The 24,731-nt window shown below is 42.1% G+C and overlaps 1 protein-coding gene across 1 annotated transcript in view; it reads right to left on the reverse strand.

The window, feature by feature from the left end:
- Positions 1–24,731, reverse strand: part of LOC311236352 (ras-specific guanine nucleotide-releasing factor RalGPS1) — a gene marked incomplete at its 5' end in the record, with an annotated part of 298,894 nt that overhangs the window by 244,508 nt on the left and 29,655 nt on the right. Inside the window, 1 exon segment of the mRNA XM_084324001.1 lies at positions 9,549–9,632. Coding sequence (XP_084180127.1) covers positions 9,549–9,632 — 84 coding nt within the window.

Genomic DNA, 24,731 nt, shown 5'->3' on the forward strand with positions numbered 1-24,731 from the left:
CAGGTAGTTTGTTATTCCAATGAATAACGTCGAGCCAGAATTGAGGCAGAATGATCCAACACGTCCACTATGCTGCACTACCAGGTCTACACAGAGGGCTGGACGTCCAGAGCAAAGTTAGACTACAACTCAACAAAAAAAAGGTTCTTCAGACATGCCCCTTTATGAGAGCCACCTAGAGAAAATAAGCCTAATTGATAGACAAGTATGTGTTCCTTATGTGTTATTAGAGTTAAACATTTTTAGCTGATCTGGAAAATGATCCAATCTGTGACTCAACACTCCAAACCGTGAGTTTTGTGATCCGTTGCACCCCTAATAAACATTTCCATAGAACCAAGAATAATATGAAGTTGAATAAATTAATGTTGTTTTGTTTGTTTGTTGAAACAGAAAGATGTTTTGATCAGAAAAGGAAGACAGAGGGTACAAGGTAGTGTGTAGAGTAGGAACTCTCCTTTACAGTCTCATAATCAAAACAACATTTGTTTTTATGAAAAAGAAAGTTTTCCTTAGTCTCTTGTACAGTACAGTTCTGTTTTCTCCCCCTCAATCCAATTATCCAGTGGCTTGAAATCAAATCCACAACTTCAAATGTTTGTTTTCCGCTCTTCACGCTTCTTTGAATTGACAGCAACAAGTCTGGTTGACATGCAAACACTCCGCACGACAAATGATCTTGGTGCATCAAAGGCCAAGCAAGAAGGGGCCTCTCTCTACATTTTAAAAAAGAAACATCCTCCAGATGTGTTACTAAGGAGAATGTAGCAGGGGTGTTTGGTGATGGTACGGTATACTTTCCCTGGGCAGTGACGGTATGCGTGTGGCCTGTTCCACACTCCCAAAACCTTCCCCCTATACGCATGAGGCCATCTTCCCAGGGTCACACCGCCAACAAGCCGTCTTAAACTTAATGAGAGCTGAGAGCTGAGAGCCTGGCTCTTTCAGCTTTTTATATTCAAGTCGACTCAGCACACGTCTGTCCACGTTGGCGAACAAAAGGAGGGGGGAAAAACATGGGATTATTTGTCTCCAAGAGTTTGATGCGTTTCCAGTTGTGCCTTGGCTGACATATCAACAGATCTTTCCACATTGAATGGATCATAAACCTAATTGGCGAATATCGGCAATGCAAGCAGGAGTTTTCAAATTGCCCTTAACGAGTTTTAAAAACCATGCTGTTTTAACAGGCCAATTACTGGAATTCCATTACTGTCCAAAACAATTTTGGCTTTCATGTGATCGCACGTCACCTCCCAATGGTATGGTATTGTGTGGCACCGTAGAATCTCGTCACCAGGTACAGAATGTCAAAAGTCTCTTGTCAGCTTTTAATTAACAATATTAGAGCAAGTCAGTGGGGTTTGAAATCATTGCTCTAAATCATAAAATGTACTTCCATAAGCTGTAGTTATAGTAAGAAAAAGTATGAAAGGAAAAGAGTCATAGGAAGTCGGATTTTACCAACATATTTCAGGAAAATGGTTCCCCAAGGACTTGTACCAGCATTGTTAACACATGCTAATAGAAGATTGACCTACCTCAAAGCCCTACCCTCATTTCTTGATCCTCCAATCACAATTGTTTCTACCCTTGGACAAACTATGTTGAGGGCAGTAACAGCTGTGATTGGAGGATTAAAAAAAAGGACGAGGCCTGAGATCAGAAACCAGTAGACGGGTGGGAAAAGAAGGGGCCTTGATTAATGATGAATGAGGCTGAATGTCCACCAGGTATCAAATCTTTTTGTCCTTTTTATGAATAGAAACGTCATGCTATTGCACTTTCCAAACAGCACTGATTTTCTGATGTTTTCAGCACTCAAAGCACCAAGCGCTAGAAGTTACACATATTTAAACCTTCAGCAAATGAGATAGCAGCAGCCAGAGTTTCTGAACACGTCCCTCACGATCTGCTTAGCAGCTGGACACAGCCCTTAACTCATTCTGCGCCATCGCTTAATCCGCGAGATGGCGCTAGAACGCTGTAAGTCAATGGGGGCACTGCGAGATTTGCGAGTGCTTAAAATATATCTTAAATTATAGCTATGGGTCTAATACACCCGTCGATTATCAGTGAGTTGCTTCCAGTCAACATGTACAAAACGGATTGTTTTTTCATCGGTACATTTCCGTTTTATACCGTTTTGAATACGAGTATAGTTTGTGATTCTTAGTAATTCCAGAGAAAGACGCGATAATAGCGTTTTAGTGGAATACACTAAACATAAACACGTAATTTTTCGCCTGATAAAATATTCGAATATTCCTGAAATCAACGCTAGATCATCATTATTATCCTTCCTCATGCAAAAATGAAAAGAGCCCTGGGCTCCGCCACCGTCCCAGAAAATAAACTACACCATTCAGTGAAGTGCAATACCAGCTGGAAGGCATAGGCGGCGGTATTTGCCCTTTTGCGAGCTCAGACCCATTTCCCAACGATAACATCAGGCTGGATGGATGAAAATGAATGGATATCGCTAATAAAAGAAATAACGATTAAAACCCGACTATACTCGTGATTGGCGCTCAAGCGATGGCGAGTTAACCCGACTATCATCGTGACTGGCGCTCTAGGCAAAAGATGACAACATGGTACTGCGCTTTGTTTTTGTCTGATGTATGGATTGGACTTCAGTGGGTATAGGGGAGGAGGGGTTGCTACTGCTGACCACACCTCAGGCTATACCAAGTGAGGTCTGGAGAAATTCACAGTATAATAAGTTACTAAACTCCAACCTAAACAAGAAAGTAAACAAAGTGCAATACCAAGCAGGGCCGTTGTCAAAATGTACACTAAAGTTAAGTTATGTTGTGTTTGAGTTGTTTGATGGAAAGAAACCTCCTGTCCTGCTGTAGTTTTTATTTTCACTTTGTGCCGTTTGATTTGATTGTATTTCATGAAAAAAAGTGTTTTTCAGAGATGGAAGTAACTTGAGAAAAGGTTTTGCATTTTTCTATGGCAGTTTTGCACAATAACTGTTCTTAAAATACCTCTGTACTAAGTGAAATATGTCCTAGTAATACAAGAGTACAATAATAGCTGCCATACCAGTGTTTACCCCTTCAGACGCATTTATATAGACATTTTAAGATAAATGAATATACCGTGATATATACCGTTACAGTCTATGCTTCAAATTATACCGTGATATACATTTTAGACCATACCGTCCAGCCCTACGATCGACTTCATGATAGGATGAGTGTTTCTCGAGAACGCTGCAAGCAGCCATTCCACGGATATTTTACAACGCTGCAAGCAGCCATACCACGGATATGCTACAACACTGCAAGCAGCCATACCACGGATATACTACAACACTGCAAGCAGCCATACCACGGATATACTACAACACTGCAAGCAGCCATACCACGGATATGCTACAACACTGCAAGCAGCCATACCACGGATATACTACAACACTGCAAGCAGCCATACCACGGATATACTACAACACTGCAAGCAGCCATACCACGGATATACTACAACACTGCAAGCAGCCATACCACGGATATGCTACAACACTGCAAGCAGCCATACCACGGATATGCTACAACGCTGCAAGCAGCCATACCACGGATATACTACAACGCTGCAAGCAGCCATACCACGGATATGCTACAACACTGCAAGCAGCCATACCACGGATATACTACAACGCTGCAAGCAGCCATACCACGGATATGCTACAACACTGCAAGCAGCCATACCACGGATATGCTACAACGCTGCAAGCAGCCATACCACGGATATGCTACAACGCTGCAAGCAGCCATACCACGGATATGCTACAATCTGCCTGCTCCAAACGGACGTGTGTTCTGAGCGGCCATGCGCCAAACGGGGATTGCATTAGTAATGTAGATATATAGGATATACAGTATATACAGTATATAATAATAATAATAATAATAATAATAATAATAATAATAATAATAATAATAATAATAATAATAATAATAATAATAATAATAATAATAATAATGCATTTTATTTAAAGGCGTCTTTCAAAGCCGTAGGTCGCCGTACAGGGTTAAAAACAAATACAATTACACACAGTAAAAACACAATATTACAGAGTTACACATAGGGGAGCAGTTATAATAAACTTAAAATTAAACTGAATATGCCAGAATGAACAGATGTGTTTTGAGACGGGAAACAAAGGTGGGGCTGGTTATCTATTGCACGGATGTCTTGTGGTAGGGAACTCCAGAGGCGGGGGCGCAGTCATCAATGACAAAACCGAGGAAAACAAAAATAAACCACGTGAACTTTGGAAATTACTCAACAATCAACTAGGCTGCAGTAAAAAACTCAAAACCAGGTTCTCAAACATAAACATAAAGACGGACAACACGCTCATCACAGACAAGCTGGATGTAGCCAATTACTTAAACACTTTCTTCACAAACATAGCCACAACACTGGTAAACAAACTACCCTCCCACTCAGGGCAGTATGGGGTAGAACACATAGTAGCATACTACAAGAACCTAGGGGTCCACAAAGACGACTTCAAACTGGAAATGGTAACTACAGATGAGGTACTCAAAAAACTGAGCGCCCTCCAACCAAACAAGGCCACTGGCCATGACAACATCCCCTCCAAATTCCTCAGAGACTCAGCAGCAGCCATCACCCCAGTCATCACACACATAATAAACCTCTCCATAAAACAGGGACACGTCCCCAAGGACTTCAAAATTGCGAGAGTAACACCCCTGCACAAAAAGGGCAGCAAATTAGACCCGGGTAACTACCGCCCTGTTTCTATCCTTACATCCATCTCGAAAGTCATGGAAAAAATAGTATACGAACATGAGAGCAGGAGACAGAGCAGGAACATGAGAGCAGGAGCACTCATTCAGGGGTACTACAACTATGCTTGCACCTCATGGTACCAAAGCACCTCAAAGGCGCTAAAAACAAAATTACAAACATCTCAAAACAAACTGGTCAGACTACTGCTTGACCTTACTCCTAGAACCCACCTCACCCCTGCCCACTTTGACAACCTAGGATGGCTTAGAGTAGACGACAGAGTACAGCAACTAGCAATGGGCCTGGTCTACAAGATACACTACACGACCAAGGTACCCATGTACATGTCAAAATACTTCCCAAAGGTCAGTGAATACCACGATCACAACACCAGAGGGAGCTCCACAAATCATGTTAAACCCAGATTCGGCTCAAATAAGGGACTAAACACGTTTCGCAATTATGCCACATCAATGTGGAACGCCCTACCCAAAGCTGTAAAGGAATGTGGATCACTACCCACTTTCAAAACCTCTCTCAAGGGACACCTACGGGAGACTGCAATTCAACACTGGCCCCTGTAAATATCCTAACCCAACCCCCTCCAATGTACAGTCATTTACCTAGTATGGTTTTGTCAATAGTCCAATGTACAATTTTGTTTGTTTGTACAGTGTCTCCTCCCCCCCCCCCCCTCAATGTACAGTTTTACTTGTTTATACAGTGTGCCCCCCCCCCCCCCCCCCACCTCCAATGTAAATTACCCAGTATGGTTGTCAATATCCCAATGTACCCAACCCCCCCACCCAACCTCCTCCAATGTACAGTTTCTACGTCAAATGTATATACTCCCTTTTCTTGACTCCTTCTGTATCACAAACAGTACTGTATTTGCAAATCTGGTATGTCATAAATGTATAGATGTAGCAGTACTGACTATCTGTATGTCATGTATGTCATAAATGTCCTGATGAATTGAAAATGGGGGACCCTGATGTAAACAAGACGAAAGTCTTTCTCTGGTCTGCATCCCCTTAACAATTGTGTGTATTGAGCTGTACTGTATTGTACCCATTCTGCAATCTGTTAATAAAGTTTTCAATCAATCAATCAAAACAGATCGAAAAGTACCTCACGGAAAAAAATCTAATCTACGAATTCCAATCTGGCTTCAGAACATCCCACTCCACTGACACATGCCTTCTCTACTTGAACGACCACATCAAACAAGAGGTGGACGCGGGCAAATACTGCGGCATGGTCATGCTGGACCTACAAAAGGCCTTCGACACTGTCAATCACACCATTCTGATTGACAAGCTAAAAGCAATTGGTTTTGATAGTTTATCAGTGAGCTGGATACAATCCTACCTGGAGGGGAGGGAACAGATGGTGGAAGTAAACGGTACCCTATCCCCCCCCCTCACAGTGAGCTGTGGTGTTCCACAAGGAAGCATACTAGGACCGCTACTATTCCTAATTTATGCAAATGACATGTCGTCAGCTTGTGACTGCAACTTGTTCCTGTTTGCGGACGACTCAGCCCTGCTGGTCTCTGACAAGAACAAGTTACAGGTTGAAAAAGCCCTCAGCTCGGAACTAGGCAAAATCTGCATATGGCTCGCCGACAACAAACTATCATTACACATGGGCAAAACAGAGTCCATTCTCTTCGGTTCAAATAACAAACTCAGCAAGACCGACGGCTTCTCGGTTACAGTGGGTGACAATATTATCACAAGGAAAGATGAAATTACCTACCTGGGTTCCATCCTAGAGGCTAATCTTTCCTGTGACAAAATGGCATCCAATGTAATAAAAAAAGTCAACCAACGAACGCGATTCTTGTACCGGATCTCCTCTCTGGTAAACAAGAATACCCTGAAGACTCTAGCAGGAGCACTCATTCAAGGGTACTACGACTATGCTTGCACCTCATGGTACCAAAGCACCTCAAAGGCACTAAAAAACTAATTACAAACATCTCAAAACAAGCTAGTCAGACTACTACTTGACCTGACTCCTAGAACCCACCTCACCCCTGCCCACTTTGACAACCTAGGATGGCTTAGAGTAGACGACAGAGTACAGCAACTTGCAATGGGCCTGGTCTACAAGATACACTACGCGACCAAGGTACCCATGTACATGTCAAAATACTTCCCAAAGGTCAGTGAATACCACGATCACAACACCAGAGGGAGCTCCACAAATCATGTAAAACCCAGATTCGGCTCAAACAAGGGACTAAACACGTTTCGCAATTATGCCACATCAATGTGGAACGCCCTACCTAAAGCTGTAAAGGAATGTGAATCACTACCCACTTTCAAAAACACTCTCAAAAAACACCTACGTGAGACTGCAATTCGAAACTGGTCCCTACAAATGTCCTAACCTAGTTGTACAGTAAATTACCAAGTAAGGCTTTGTCAATATTCCAATGCACAGTGTAAAATGTGTGTGTGTCCCCTACCCAACCCCCCCCCCCCCCCCACCTCCAATGTACAGCCCTCACCCAACCCACCCAACACCACCCCACCCAACCAACCTCCTCCAATGTACAGTTTCTACGCCAAATGTATATACACTCCTTTTCTGGACACTTTTGTATCACAAACAGTACTGTATTTGCAAATCTGATATGTCATAAATGTATAGATGTAGCAGTACTGTCTATCTGTATGTCATGTATGTCATATATGTTATGATGAATTGAAAATGGGGGACCCTGATGTAAACAAGACGAAAGTCTTTCTCTGGTCTGCATCCCCTTAACAATTGTATGTATTGAGCTGTACTGTACTGTACCCATTCTGCAATCTGTTAATAAACTTTTCAATCAATCAATCAATCACAGCGGCAGAATACTCTGGATCCCATGGTAGTCAGACGGGAAGGGGGAGTGACAAGTTGGAAGGAGGATCTGAGTGACCAAGAGGGAGTGTAGGACTGGAGAAGTTCTGTGAGATAAGGAGGAGGGGCTAGGTTATGGAGGGCATTGAAGGTGAGCAGTAATACTTTGTAGTCCGTGCGTATATATAGGGATATGGGTAAAAGTGCTGGCAAGCAGCCGTAAAGATTAGCTGATGGGATTCTCAGCCCATGTTTGCAGTTAAAGGAGGCCCTGTGACTGAGGCCAATAAGGCTTAATACCAGATGACGTCAGGGGTTGGGCACTGTGGGTGCCATCAGGAGGGCCATGCAAGAACCAAACACACACCAGAGAGGTGTGAGCCAGCAGCAAACACTGACCTGATGATGGGAAGCTTTGAAGTGTAAGTGGCTAAAAGAAAAACAAACTTTGCCAGCTTCAAAAAGCTCCCCCTAAAACACATTTAATGTTTGTTTTTTCCTTCAGAAGCCTGAAACCGTGGTTCAAATTATGTCCCAAGAAGTGAAAACGAGATCAGGTCACGGAACAACATTCCATTTGCCAGAGAGCTATTATTAAGAGTTATCATCGATCCACCCGGCGTTTATGGGGGGCAGACTAAATACAGCCTGGTTCTGTTTTGGAGTAAATGGTGCCCACGGGATGAAGGAAGTCAAGGGAGATGGGATGAGATGAAGAAGAGGCTGGGGGTTTCATGCCAACAAGGTTCAAGCTGGACTATCTGACAGCACGGACACTGCACGGACTCTGGTGCAGTGTGTTACTACGGTTTGGACCATCATTATTACTCACTCACTACTGTTCACTACTACTACTACTGTTAGCACTATTATCATTACTACTTGCACTTTGTTCTATGTTCTATTACTTCTACCTATCCTACCATGCTTCTATGACACTTGGATTTCCCGAAGGGGATTAATAAAGGAACAGTTGACTTGATGAATGAGGCCCATTAACCCTTTCTGCGTCAAACCCGAGAAAAGTCGGGTTTCGCCGCCAGTGGTTGAGCGCCATACCCGAGAATTCTTGGGTTTTGATCCTTTGATCTTTTTCCTTTGATCCCCGTTCTAGACACTCAAGTCTAGTCTCCCTGGCACATCTGCCTACGTTGGAATTGCAATGACGATCGAATCTCGCCAGGTGGCAGTATCGCCTACCTTTTGAACTGGGGATATCACTTGTCTTCCAGTACTGACTTACCTCCGGCTGTTTCCGCCTAGGAGTGGATCACAACATAGCAATCGGTGGAAGATTTGGTGCCTCAGAGCTATTCTTTCCTGTATGGTAGCCATGCCCAATATACACAAGTAATTACAATCGCCATGAGATCGACTGGGATTTATTCATTTTGGAGTACTTTCTGACTGAGGTAAGGTCTATCTCAGGTAACCTGCTGGTATTTTTTTTACGTAAAACATGCTTCTGTACCGATCGCAGTTTCTAGTTAAAACGACCCCCCCCCCTCTTGATGATTTTGTGAAGACACATATGTATATGGTATATACCTTTGATTTGGAAGTATTTGGAGTTTCAGGCGAGCAACCCGAACGATTTGGGCATAATGCATATAACGTGTCATATCTTGCGATCTATGAAAAAATACTGGATTATTTAGGAAAGGGGCAACGTTTAGCGTGTAACAGCGCACAAACTACAGTATGTAGAAATTAACTGGTTAGTCACTCTTGGACTATAAACAAACAATGCCTGTCAAATGAGCCATACTATTGTCTCCATACAGTAGCTATAATACAGAACACACGATGGGTCCGCAAAAATTGCAAAAATGGTCAATAACGCTGGCGCCATTGAGTAAAGATGGGAAAAGAGCGTGGCGGTCAATGAGTTAAACAGAGCTACAGACTCTTGAAGGACTCACCTGGTTGAACCTGCGTGTGAACGCCACCACGTTGGGAGCCAGGCTGTGCTTCTCTTTCCTGTTCCATCCACAGCTTGCCAGCTCCTGAAAACCAAAACAAAATCAAATCTGTAAAGGGTGGCGGTCGAGATGCTGCCTTGAAATGCACAAGGATAAAAAAAAAAATAAAGGTAATGTAACCGCACACAGTACACTGCCGTCCCATGCTTTATTATTAGTCCCAATTCAAACAAACAACATTTCACACAGGAAGGGCTGAACTAGAAGAAGACCTTCCTGGGCGATGGAGCACTTCCTGGGTGATATTATTTGTTTGAATCAGGGCTAATAAAGCACAGGACAGCAGTATACTGTGTCTGTGTGCCGTCATTACCTATCTTTACTTTGAGTTTTTTTTATATCCAGTTTTATCAAGGGTTGTGGGGATAATTACATCCACAAGGCCCATTAAAGATCCTACTTCATTCCACAATGGTGAACAAACTTCCCATCACAGTCAGGACAGCTGAAACCCGCCCAATTTTCCACCGTCGACTAAGAACACACTTCTTCAATCAATATCAATATATAGCTGTAGCATGAAGATTAGAGACGCAAGTTTGAGACTGAAAAGTCGCTGCTTCAGATATGCAGACTGGGTAAACGTGGGCAGGGAAAAGTAATCCTCTATGCTGATGATCCACATGCCAGAGCTGCCCAGTGGCCAACAGTAGAGGACTGTGGCTGTGCTGGGCAGTTCCCAGGTGTGAAATTGTGTAACTGATGTGTCATTGAGTGTGAAGCAGGGCTTTGCAGGAAAAAACAGACAATGTGCCAAGTCAATTATCCCAGGATAAATAAAAAGGTAAATATATACACAGTAGGGATGCACAATATACCGGCGACCAGTGATTTATTTTTGTATTTATGGGCCATTGTCCGATGAGCGAAACTGGGTCGACATTGGCAAGCCTATAATGGCCGATGATATTTATTAATATATATTTCAAATGTATCAATCAAATGAGCAGAATTGAGCAGATATGAACAACCAATGATTATTTATCCGTGTGAATGTACATATTTTTTCACAGTCATTTGAAAAAGATTATTATCTTATATTATTACTGTGTTTTCATGTCTCGTGTAGGGATCATGACAGATGGTGAACAGACCTATATATATACAGTATATATAGGATAATGTGTTCTAGGAATGTAGGAACAGTGAGCAGACCATAGGGAGGTGTAGTGGTTACGTCATCTTCGTTTTTTCCTGTTCCACCCTCTGTTCCACTCCATGTATTTCCCCATTGACCATTTCTAAATCGGCTCGTTTTAGAGAAATAAAGCATTAACGTTGGCATGGTGTACCTTTCTGTGCGTATTCATCCACAATCTATAGCTCAACATGAAAATATTCGCAATTAATCGTAAAGGTAGCAAAATAACAACGTTTATGTTTTCGTTCGCTGGGAAACTACACTACCATTTGGCGCTGCTGACTGACGTCACCACAGTGTAGACGCCTGGCTTTAGTCACAGACCTAGGATCAGATTTCCCTTACATTCCATAAGCTTAACAATTCGTACAATGGGAAAATAACTGACCCTGAATCTGTGGCTAGTATCTCTCTGGTGGTCATAACCATTAATCTCTAAAGCCAACCACCATTTTTAAAAGCAACAATCACGTTACCATATTTGTATTTATATTTTAAATCGTATAACATTATTTCGCTGCATATTAAATCACTGTAAATACTAATGTAAATCATTGTTTCGTTGTACATAGTGTATAGTTTATAACGTTAGTTTTTTACATGACGTTAGTAGCTAGCTAGCTTGCTAGCCGGCATGCCCGAAACTCTGAATGAAAGAATGAATGAAAACTTTATTTAACAGATTGCAGAATGGGTACAATACAGTACGGCTCAATACACACAGGGGATGCAGACCAGAGAAAGAAGTTTTTTCTTGTTTACATCAGGGTCGTTAACGTTAGTTAGCTATCGTGGTAGGCCTTTTCGTGGTATCAACGGGCCGTGTAGCTAGCTAGCTTGCTAGCCGGCATGATGCGTGCAGTGCTTTGCCCCACAGGTCTGAGAAGAGGACCTGCACATTTGACTCGTTCCCGAAACTCCTCTACATGCCCCGATTTAAAATGGTTCACGACAGTAGACATAATGCTACGTAATAGCATTTAGCGGGGTAGCGTTAACGTTAGCTAGCTAGCTTGGTACTATGACCCGTGACGGGGATAAGGCGACAGCCAATAGCGCTGCGTACTGAACAACATGCTGCCTAGTGGTAAGTGTAGTTTTTTTTTACGACAAATTAAAAACCTTATAACTACCTTTGTTTCAACCAAAAATGCTTAAACAATCATGTTAGAATCGTGGTAGAAGGGAACACATTTTGTGCAAAAATGGAAAGCTTGCCAATGTTCCATGCGGCAGAATTGTTACAATAGCCGATAATCCATTTTCCCAATGATAAATCCCTATACGGGTGGAACAACCAGTGACGTCAGACTCCTCCTCCCTATAGGGACTGTGTCGCCCCTCCCCCAAAGACATTGCCTGTGGAGTCCCCAACTGTGCCGAGGTGACATTCCTTTGTGTGTTCCCCAAGCACCCCAAGGTGTCAGATGTCTTTGTCTTTGTGTGTTCTCCAAGCACCCCAAGGTGTCAGATGTCTTTGTCTTAGTGTGTTCTCCAAGCGCCCCAAGGTGTCAGGTGTCTTTGTCTTAGTGTGTTCTTCAAGCACCCCAAGGTGTCAGATGTCTTTGTCTTGGTGTGTTCTCCAAGCACCCCAAGGTGTCAGGTGTCTTTGTCTTGGTGTGTTCTCCAAGCACCCCCAGGTGTCAGATGTCTTTGTGTGTTCTCCAAGCACCCCCAGGTGTCAGATGTCTTTGTGTGTTCTCCAAGCACCCTAAGGTATGATAATGTTGCCCTCTGTATGATCATTTTGTATGTTGTTCTATTGCTTATGTCTAGCAAAACATAATTTCCCTCAGAAAACAATAGGTTTAAGCCTCTGGGACAATAATTGAACATTTCCCATCTGGCAACACTGTCACCAGCTGAATGTCTCTTGACCCGGGACCACAAGCAATAAAGACCTCTCGACTGTAAAGCCTGGCCTCACCAAGGGCTGAGGAACTATAATGGACTCTAGACTACTGGAACTGTGAACCTAGTTGCAGAGTACCTACTTACAGTACTCATAATCTGGTACCATTATTCATGCTTTTGTGGTGGGAGGAATGAGCTGGTTCTGGTGTCTGCTGTAGAGGGGAAAGTCTGGAGAGACACAATAGCTTGTTTTCATGAGTGATGCTTTTCATACAAATTTGAGTTCTTAAATCACATTTAACTAAATGAATTGCCCATATCTGTCTCCTCTGCAACCTGATTTAGAAGGGGCTTCAGCATCAGCATCACAACTCTGAATCGGAGACTGGGTAAATACAAGTCCTGTTCTTTCATAATGTCTTATTGATGCATTTCAATTCCAATGCATGTAATTGAGAACACTTTAAACTGACATATTCCAGTCTAATAATCTGTATAACTTTGAAGGTGATTTTCTCAAAAAACATAGTTTGAGTCAACAGAATGTAGGTAGCAGCGATGAAATAAAATATATTCTGAGAAAGCAGTAGTTTTCAATATTCGACTCGTTAACCCCTAAAACCTGTGCAGTGGATATCTCCAGATATATCACATCGAGATAAGTGAGAATCCATACCTTCGGGCAAAACTTGTCTGGGTGTATCCATCGTGAAGCAATAAAAAAATTTGGCGGCTGTGAGGCCGGCTAGAATGAGTCTCTTCACATGTGTAGAGATCGGTAATTGAGAAACCTCATTCAATAATAATACAGAAGACAGAACCGGTATGGTCAGAGAAAAAATATCTTGGTTCGGGGTCTCTGCGGGTCGAGGCATTAAAGAGGCGTGATGCTTTGGCTCGCGGGGGTGCCGGACCCCGGGTCCTCCGGGGTTGGGGTTCGCGGCTGCCGGTTCTGGAGATGGAGGGGGCTGAGGAAGCTCGTTATATAGTAAATGTTTTATTTTCCCTATTCCTTTACTGGTATATTTTGTGGCAACTTATTTAATTTCATAGTTGGTTTTTATTATTATTCTTGTTATTTTAATTTGTTGTCATTGTTGTTGTTATTGTTGCTGCTGTTATCGTCATGTGAGGTCCTGTCTATTATTGCTGTTTATTATTGTTATTACTGTATTGTGTGTCGTCTTGTTATGAAAAAAAAGAAAAAGCAATAAAAAGATTGATCACAAAAAGCAGTAGTTTTCCTCGTGTGTGGATATACAGTGTGTTAAACTCAGTATGTGTCTGCGGGTCAGTGTGACTGAAATCGATACCCCATCATAGCCTCATATCTCCTAGCAGCAGAATAAAACATGGCAGCTCGTGAAATACGAGGAGGAAAGCTATACGTCGGCTAACTAGGAGCATAAACACACTGGCGCTCCCCACGGCTTTGGAGAAGCGATCAAGTGTCAGACCTTGTGATTCAACAATGACTTGATTAAACGGTTTATTTTCCCTAACAGAAACGTAGACGAGGCGCGTGGCAGGGGTGAGAGAACGCGCGTATTCTCAAGTGTTATGTTTATTTGATGTGCGCTTCTCCCCAAACGTCTACACCTCAGATGGACTGTAATGAGTTTGCGTCACCCTCCCCAGACTGTCAGGTTCAATTACAGTCAGGCACCACAGGGGGCAATAATAAGAAATCGCTTAAATGCGAGAGAGACCAGGTACGACGCAACTCGATATACTACTGTAGTTCCACTTCAAAGTATCCGCTGCCCTTTCTTCCCTTTGCAGCTGAATATGTTTAACAGTGGCTCCGATATCACAGGGATAAGTGATGTTACTCTGGGAAATGAAAGGACAAAGCGGAGTCTCCAAGGTTCTATAAGTAAAGGCTTTCGTTACCAGTGACCCTCGAAGTAGCAAATGAGGTAGAAGAACAATTACAGGGCGGCTGGGAGGCGCAGCCGACTAAGCGCTCGTCACCAACGCAAGAGACACTGGTATCAAATCCGGCTGTCAGCGTTGCCTCCGGCTTGGCCGGCCGTCATACTGGGTCGATTGGCAGAGTCAGCGGGAGGGAAGCCGGTGGGTGGGTCCGGGTCGTTGTAAACAGTGACTCCTACAGTTCGGTCGGGGCCCCTGCACAGCAAGGGAAGGATCTAAGGGGGGTAGTGTGATCCTTCCACATGTTACACTCTCCCAGTGAGAGTCCGCGCTGCCAGGTGAAAAGAAGTGGTGGGCTGGGTACACATGTGTCGGAGGAAGCATGTAATAATAGTCTCCACCCTCCCAGACCGATGGTAGGGGGTAGAGTGCGCAACAACCAGGAAGGGGATTGGGAATTGGCATAACGACTAACATTGGGAGGGGAGAAAAACGGAAAAAGGAGGGGGAAAAAGATAATAATAAAAAACAAAGAACAATTACAATGTAAAAAAAATAAAAAAAATAAAGAAAATCACAAACTAAAAAACAAAAACAAGACTACGGCTACGTTCAGACTGCAGGCAAAAGTTGTCCAAATCAGATAAAAAAAATGTTTTGCTCATATGTGACTCAGATCAGATTGTGAACAGCACAAATCACAAGGAATCTGATCTTTTAAAATTCTGTTTGTGGTCCATAATGTGGTCCTAAATCAGATACATGATTCCTTGGCAACATGACCTCAGAGAGAGTTACAGCTCTTTCCCCCCTGAATCAGCGTGTCTTCCCTTGTCAGGAACTGTGCCGCGTGGGACCTGGATACATGCCCGTCCGGACTCACGCACGCACGTGCCCTTTCAACAGCGAGGCATCACTCAGCAAGCGGCTGTGGCTTGTATCGGGTCGACGCTCCAGGGTCCAGCCAAAAAAACGTTTAACAATATTCCAGGGCTGGCGAGGACCTCTCTTAAGTTCAGTCCACGAGAGCTCATTAAGACCAGCTGCAGGTAGACCAGAGCCAACTGCAGAAACCGGGTCATGGTCATAGGGACATCACCATCAGGTGTTCCAATAAACTGAGACAGTCCAGGGGTTCTGGTGCTAAGGAATTAGGTTGACCCGCGAGGTCACGAACCACGAGGCTCTTTAACCCGCCACCTGTTATCAATAGACGTACAGTACGAGTATACATCGCTCACGTTGTTCTACCTCTCTGTGCCCCCCCCCCTCATCATGCTACCCTTTAACAAGGATCCAGACAACACCAAGGTCAAAAATTATGCACTGTGCCCATTTATTGCCTTTTATTTTGTTAGCCGAGTGTTATTATACACCTGCATATAAACCATACAACTCTGAATATTATGTACATTAATGCTGTATATTCGAATTATATATCTCCACATCTGTTTGTACATACCTGCATGTAATCCTTTTTACATATCTGTAGATACTATATCTGTATCTGTACATATCCCTTACCTACTCTTACTAGTTACGCTGCTGGCCAGTATGACTTACTACCATAGTGTCTTTATACCTGTATCACTACTGTACATATTAATACTACAACTCTGTACATACATCTGATTAGCACTATTACTCAGTAGTACTCATTTATATATACTATATCCAATTTAATCACCTATACATTGTATATTACTATTGCACTTTACTGTTACATTTGCACTCTGGTTGGATGCCAAACCTCTTTTTGTGGACTGTACTTGTGCTGTATAATGACAATACATTTTAATCTAATCGAATCAAATCTATTAATTAATTAAGAGTTATGTTAGTTCCGAGTTCCTGTAATTGGGTGAAGGGCTTAGAAGTACGGCATGTGTATGTGGGGGGGGGTACCGTACGGTAAATAGCAGCTAGACTCAGCTGATTCAAGTTAACTCAGAGGCTATAAAAGGAGGAATGGTGAAAGGTGAGGAGGAGCTGCTACCGTCACAGTCTGTACCGTATCTTCCAGCTTGTATGTGGACTGGCTTCTATCGTTTTTTGTCCGATGCATGTACACTTTGATGAACTCCTTATATACAGAAAACCGATGGGTCAGAACAGGCTCTTTCAAAACGTGTCCACTCACTCAGGATGCAATTACAGGCCCATACACACACACACACTTATTGTACTAGGAATCACACATTTATAATTAGAATCATTCCACAATCCCAGAACAGCCTCTGCATTTTCCCCTCACAACGAGACTCAGCTGCCCCCCCCCCCCCCCCCTTAACGGGAAATTCCGTTGCTTGCAGACTTTACGTCCAATCTCCCAGGTTCACGTTTGGTATGAGCGATCATCATATTTATAGACTTTTCAAAAAAAAAATCTTTCCCTACCCCCTCCGGTTTTTACGGGCCAGGGGCCGTATAGGGAGCCGATTGAAAATGCAGCTGGAGAGAGTTACAGCTCTTTCCCCCTGAATCAGCGAGTCTTCACTTGTCAGGGACTGTGCCGCGTGGGTGATGCCGCAGAGCACGGCGCACCAGAGATGTCTCACTCCACTACATTTACCAGCGTTCGGAGCTGTAACACTCAAGACCGCAGAAAATGGGTCGTCGCTTGACGGCCAAGCAGCAAAGTCTGACCTCGTCATCATTTTCACAGACATATTATAAAAACTCTTGCCTCTATACTAATCTGTATCATACCAGAGATCTCACACCTAACTCTAACAGAGATGGCATTTTAATTTTTTTTTTTTACAATTATCATCAATTGAGTACGGAAGCGTATTGCTGCCACACCAGAAACAGAAAAGAAAGATCAGTATCACGTTATAACGTGATAACTTGTTTTAACATAAAACGTTTCACGTTATAACGTGATAACTTGTTTTAACATAAAACGTTTCACGTTATAACGTGATAACTTGTTTTAACATAAAACGTTTCACGTTATAAGTACATAATACAATAAGGTCTCACATTATAACGTGAAACGTTTTATGTTAATACAATAAGGTCCCACGTTATAACGTGATACTGATATTTTTTTTCTGTTTCTGGTGTGGCAGCAATACGCTTCCGTAATTGAGTACCTCAGATGAAGAACCACATAAGACCGTTTTAGGTTTTCAGAAGAACAATGTTTTCCAACTTGATTATCTAAAGATGGTAAGTTAGAGTGTTGTGTTCACTCAGTTAAAAACAGTAGAGGTTGAGTAGTTTCTGGTGATATATCACATTCACACTCCAAGTGATTTAGATGAACTTCACAACTGCAAATACATGGGCAAAATGGTTAAATGTACACAGATATAGCGATTTTGGACTTTGCGGTTCCACCAACAGGTGAGACAGATGATTGTTGCAATGGAAACTCAATGGAATTTATTTGACCATGTAACGTTTGGGTATATTCACATTATACTCTGGTAGATTGAAGATGAGCTTAGTTGAACCTTCTTAGCCCACATCATGAGCCAACAATCATGAGTTTACAAACATTCATGTAAACAGCCCTTTTATACCCTGAAAAGTCATAAGACTCATGTTTAGTTGCAACATGGTCAGTCCTTGAAAAACAGGCTCAGACAATACTCGTCAGACTGAAAAAAAATTATTCCTAGTACTAAACAAAGCAAGAAGTGAGGCAACCTTGTCTCAACAGAGGATGCCACACTGTAATCACATATTGTACACTTAACATAAATACTTTGAGACAAACGCAGCATGGGGCACTACATGGAACAACTGTATGCATATTCTACACTATGTTTATTCTACACTCTATGTATATTATAGGTTGTATGCATCCTCTATGCTGTATACATACTATGATGTATGTGAAATCACTTTTTTCACAGCACTGCAAATTATTTCTGAGTCTCATCTGTAGTGAAGACAGATGACATCATGTATACTATAATGTGTACTGACTGGCGGCTTGCCAGGATCTCGGTTCAAAACATTCTAGGACTTTATTTAATTTATTGAAATGGGCATTATAACGTATAACAGTGTTATTGTATCGGGGACTTTTCTTTGATATTGAGAATTGTGATACACAATGTTGTTGAATAAATCAATGCTACAAAGCATTTAGAAATCAGATTTTTCACAAATGGACTTCTGGAAAATTTGAGAATTTATTATCTTCTTTTAATTTATTTTGTGCATCACTCCGTTTTGAATTTGATGCTAATTTGCAATGCATGAGGGTCATCCTTTTGTGTTAAATGGCTGCATAAAGCAAGCATTTGTTGACTCATGTTGATAAGAGTATTAAAATTTGGAAAAGATCCGTTTAAGGTAGATTTAGAACAGATAAAAAATATGCTATTAATCGCAAGTTAACTATGGACAATCATGCGATTAATCAGATTAAATATTTTAATCGATTGACAGCCTTAAATTATATAATATATATAATATAAATATATAATATATATAATTATATAATATATATATATTACTAATTGCACTTTACTGTTACATTTGCACTCTGGTTGGATGCCAAACTTCTTTCCATTGTACTGTAATTGTGCTGTATAATGACAATGCATTTGAATCTAATCTAATCTAAGGTAATTTCTCCCCTGAGTTGCAAGTTGCGCTTCGGCCTTGCAGTAGCAATGTCCTAGAGTAGATGATTGTGATCAATTAGAGACATACAAACAACCCGTAACATTAGCAGGTCGTGCCAGAGGTTTCTCCGATGGCAGCACGGCACCGGCAGTGTGCGAGACTCGGCTTATTAGGAAGGCTGGGAGGGTAGAGGACACGTCGCCACACTCCCAGGGTGAGGGCAACATGCCCATGGACAGCCATGGCATGCCACCCACCGTGTAAAAACACCATTCTGCCATGTGGTTATGGCAGCCAACAACACAGTATAATATTGGGCGCCAACATAGGCAAGACCCTCGTTATTATATTATTACTTTCTAAAGTCCAAAACGTTCAGAGTGAATGTGTGTACTATAGAAGAATGTTTCTTTTTAAATAAAATTATTTAAATATACAAATATAAGTTTTAACACGCAGGCTGTATTGTATACAACTGCAATGTATTTTAAACAAGCGAGTGACTGGCTCAGAAAGAATGTGAGAGGCAAGCAAAGCAAAGATTTCACACAATCTTTATTTTAGTTCAGCGTTATATATATATATTTTGGCCTTGAGGAGTACGGTTTTCATTTGCTTTCCATTGCTTTATTGTTGGTACTTAAGCTTCTCCTAAAAAGTGTCAATAAAAAAGGGGAACGTGGCTAAAATCTCATGCTCCTCATACAGGTTTTTTTTTTTCTTCACAAAGAAAACGACATTCAGCAACATCAGAAGGCAGCAATTTATTGTTTTTATCCCATCCTTAAAAATGTTATAATTTTTTTTGCATTGACTGAGAACCTCCAGGTGGTCCTTTATCTTAAAGGAACACGCCAACATTATGGGACTTCCTGGTTAAATAAAGGTTAAATAAAATAAAAATTGTCTCTGTGTGTTATCCAGCTACAAGAATAGCTTAGCACGGATAGCTTTCTACTAAACGCACAGAGAGGAAATTGGTATCCATCTTCTCATCTTACTCTGGGACAGTAAGTGCATTTCCCATCATGTTTGGGTGTTCCATTAATGGTGTTCAGTGCTTCATATTGCTATAGTTATGGTACAGTAACATTATTTCAACAGTTGTCTAGCTTTTTCCCCCAGCTAATTTGCCCAAATCCTCATGGCTCCCCAAGTTCAGACAGAGATGCAGGGTTAAGGCTGGTAAGATACTACGGCTGGGAAAGAGAACTGGAGATAATGAAATCATTGTGAAAAATGTGTCGACTTAAACAGAGACGGGATACTGGCATAATATTAGGGACAATTAGCATGATATATAATCTTGTCGAAAACCTTCGATGTAAAACCCCTCTTAATTCAGATTGACCTATAAGCAAAAAAAGTCGGCATCATTCAGGATCTGAAGGGAAAGATTGTCTAATTTAATAAACATGGAAACTAATTGCACAAGCCATGAGTTCCACGACCCTCCTGTACATGTTTCAAGAGAAACAAGGGTGGGAAGTGTTTCCTGCTGTTGCCAATAAACTAAGTAGCGTGTTGCATACAGTATCTGCACCGTGTTCACATCACGCTTCTCAAACCACATCCAGACATTGTAATAAAGACAAAAAGTTAGGCTCGTTCAGTTTTACTGTGTGCTCCAGTAAAATGCTTGTATGGCTGCCATTTGTAGCGTAATTTCACCATATCAGGTTTTTATGATTGTACGCTCTCCCCCGCGGCACATTATCTATTTACTTATTTACTCCACTGAGGAATAGTGCCATGTGTATGACGCCTGTCAAAACCGTCTTTGAATATTTGTTAAACGGGGGGCCAAGTACGCAAATCGTGCCAGACATAAATCCACTTTGAGTAAACTAAACAGGCAAATTGTAATGTAATCATTTGAGCCAACGGTGATCTCACAGATTTCGCAATTCATAATGTTTCACCCATCCTCAAACATTCCCAAAAGAGGAGATTTTATAGGCTACTAAATGATTGGAGGGAAACTGTTGCCCGACTGATTTGCAGTCAACAGTGAAAGTCTAGACTATTTCCATAAAGAAGCCATCTGCCATTTGTCATCAATCAATCATAATCAACAGGTTCCTAAACTGGTTAGTTGTTAAAGTAGAACCACAATAACAGTCTGCCTCTGACTCTGGGGTGGTGGGGGCAGGAGGCCATTCCAGCTAAGACATATATCCTACACAAGGTTAGAGGATTTCTTCCTAGGCCTGAGGTTAAAGTTTCCAAGCAACCAGGGCCGACGTCACAGCGCTTGGTAGAAGAAAGGTTGTGGGTCACTATAGCGACCAGAGATAGGTGCCAGGCAACTCTTGATAAAGCGGTAGGTTTTCTTTTGGTGAAAGTAAACAGACATAGAGACTTCACGAGTTAGACGGGGCTTCAAGGCTACATTCCTTAAAAGATAACAAGTTACAGAAAATGGAGTTGTAAATCGCTCATTAGATCTGCGCTTAGATCTCAATTCTCATCCTATTAGATCTAAGCGCAGCGTTTGACACAAATCACACGATCGACCATGATATCCTAATAAATAGTCTAGAAAAGTTGAAGTGTAGAGTTGAAGAGTAGTTGGTCTTTCTGAATATGTATTAAACTGGTTCCGAACATATAACGGAGAAAATATTACGTCAGGCTTGGAGATCATTCTTCTGAGAAACATGACACCTACTTCGGAGTTCCACAGCCTTGGTCCATTATTATTCTCACTATACGCTGCCACTCGGAGACATCATTAGAAAACACAATGTATGTTTCCATAGCTACGCAGATGACACACAATTGTACATCTCCGCTGAACCAAATGATCACACAGCTATTAACTCCATTTCCGCCTGTCTCTTAGCAATAAACAAATGGATGACAAACAACTTCCTAAAATTAAATGAGGGCAAAACTGAAATCCTACTAGACGGACCTATAACAAAAAGAGAAATGTTACAGAGCAATATGGGGCAACTTACTCCTTGGATCAAACCCGAAGTTACAAGTCTTGGTGTTATAATACTCAGACCTAAGCTTTAAATCACACATCAACAAGGTGACAAAAACATCATTTCCCACCTTAGAAACATAGCTAAGGTACAGCCGTTTATAAATGTAAAAAAAATACACTGAAAAACTGATCCATGCCTTTATCTCAAGCCGACTTGACTACTGTAATGCACTCCTCACGGCCTCCCAAAAATTAAAAAACACAGAACGACTCCAAATCATTCAAAACTCTACTAACTACAACCAAGAGGAGAGACCACATCAGTCCAGTATTAGCTAACCTACACTGGTTTCCGGTAACATTTAGAATTGATTTCAAGCTCCTCCTCCTTATATACAAAGCACTAAATGGAACAGGACCAAGCTACATTGCAAATTCTCTAGTCAACTATGTGCCTCTTAGAACATTGCGATCATCTACTACTGGTCTATTGCCAAGCCACAGTCTAAGGAAAATCGTGGATGCAGCCATCGCAAACTATGCACCAAAGTTATGGAACACACTACCTATGGACATTAGGGAAGCTAGATCTCTTAATATTTAAAAAAAAATAAGCTAAAAACATACCTCTTCACCATGGCCTTCTAATACACTCCGCTGTTGATTGTACTGTAGCACTATTTTACTCTGTTCATTCTATTGCATAATTTTACTATCTATTCTATTCTACTATTTTATTGCACTGTATTATTTTACTCTGTCTATTACTTTTTATTACAGCTTCAAAACTGGCAGGTATTAAACTGTGTGGGTATCAAACAAGAGACTGTCAGGCTTTAAAACTGTGTAGGACACAGGCCTAGAACTGCACCCTGAGAGAGGGAACTGTGCCCTGAGAGGGAGGTTTGCCCTGAGTGGGAGGTTCGAAGGGTCAAAGTGGGTATAAAACAGGAGGGAAGACTGTCAAGTTTTAAACTGTGGATAACAAACAGAGAAGGTAAAGATGACTTTGAACTGTTGAACAGTAATCCAGAACAATTTTACTCCATTTAAATTTTTTTTTTACTTACATTTTTATTTACATTTACAGACATACAACACTTAGACAACAATAACATCAATAACACAACAGTATACAGACATGGGCCCCTTGAATTAATATGGCTGCTTTCAGCCGCCCAGACCCCCATAAGAGGGACCCCCCCCCTCCCGCCATCCACCCCTAGAAATAGGGCTCCCCACATCCCAGGTCCGTCCCACGCGGGGCCGAGCACTCAGCGACACGGGTCCCTTGAATTTAATTGGGCCAGGCTCAGTAGAGGAGCGAGGGGCGGTACTCCCCCCCACCGAGCCAAGCCCGCTACCTCCCATGTCACCAAGCACCCCACCCCACGCACAATGACCCCACAACATTCAAGACCCCCCTCTCCCGGGCCAAACGTTTGTCAAATCGTTTGTCTATAACGTGTGTATTGTAAATCATTGTGTTAATGTTAATTATTCCCAATTCTAGTGTTATACTTTTATACTTCTTGGGGTACCTGTTCAATTATCTTTCCTCTGTTGCATCTATTCTCATCCCCAGGTCCCCTGTGTGTATGTTTGTATTGGGTACTTTTCCACGTTGGTTTTGTCTTGTATCTTTATTCGGATCACCGTGGCCCGTCATGCCCCTTTCTCGTGTCCCTTGTCATTCTTCATAGTTGATCTGCTTTGAATCGGTTCAGGTCCCCTCTTTTCCTCCTCCCGTCCTCCTCTCCTCGTCCTCGTCTCTCGGTTCTGGTCCACTTGCGCGCCCTCTCCATCCTCTGCGTCAGCGCAGGCCTAGGCCATAGGCCTCTCTCCTTCCCCTCCCGGCACCTTCCATCCTCTCCCCGCCGTGTCCCTCGCCGCCTCCCGCACGCCGTTGGGACCTGGTCCCTTTCTTTTTCAGAATTTTCTTTATTTCTACATAGCTCCGACGCTTCATTGCCACCTCCGTTGGATTTTTCAGTGTTACATTGTATGCTCCGCATTGCTCCTAGTCCAATCTGCGTGGTGGCCTGGTTAGCCTCTATGTTAGCTTGTAAGCTAGTTCGTATGTTAGCCTGTAGCTTCTCTGCATGTACATTCAGCATCCCGCTAGCTTGTTCTACCTCGTGTTGAGTCTTTTCCATCTGTGTATTTACTTCATCTGGGGTTGCTTTTCTTTCATTTGTCCTCGTGTTCATTCTTCCTTCTTTCTTTTGTCCTCGAATCTTCACTTTTTATTTCGTTTTGAATTGTTTTACTTCCTTTTTTTGATATTCATTGACCGGGAGCTCTTTCATGTGGCTGCTCACCAGAACGTTGCAAAGCGGAAGCCCTACTCCATTTATTTTATCTTACTCTTTTTATTATTGTCTATTTAAAACTGAATCACACCATAAACAAGGTGGCCTGTTGGGATGTTAGATCCTAATGTGAAAAACTGTGATTCTATGTCTGCACTTTATGTGTTCATTTTATGAGTCTTTTTTCTGTTGTGAAGCACTTTGAGCTGCAGTTTCTGTATGAAAGGAGCTATACAAATAAAGTGTATTATTATTAGGCCAGTTGTTTTCTCGACACAGGAGTAGAGAGTGGGGCGAGGTTAGACAGACAGACAGACAGACAGACAGACAGACAGACAGACAGACAGACAGACAGACAGACAGACAGACAGACAGACAGACAGACAGACAGACAGACAGAGACAGAGACAGAGACAGAG

This window comes from Notolepis coatsorum (genome assembly GCF_963971535.1).
Source record: "Notolepis coatsorum genome assembly, chromosome: 11".
Classification (NCBI taxonomy): Eukaryota; Metazoa; Chordata; class Actinopteri; order Aulopiformes; family Paralepididae; genus Notolepis; species Notolepis coatsorum.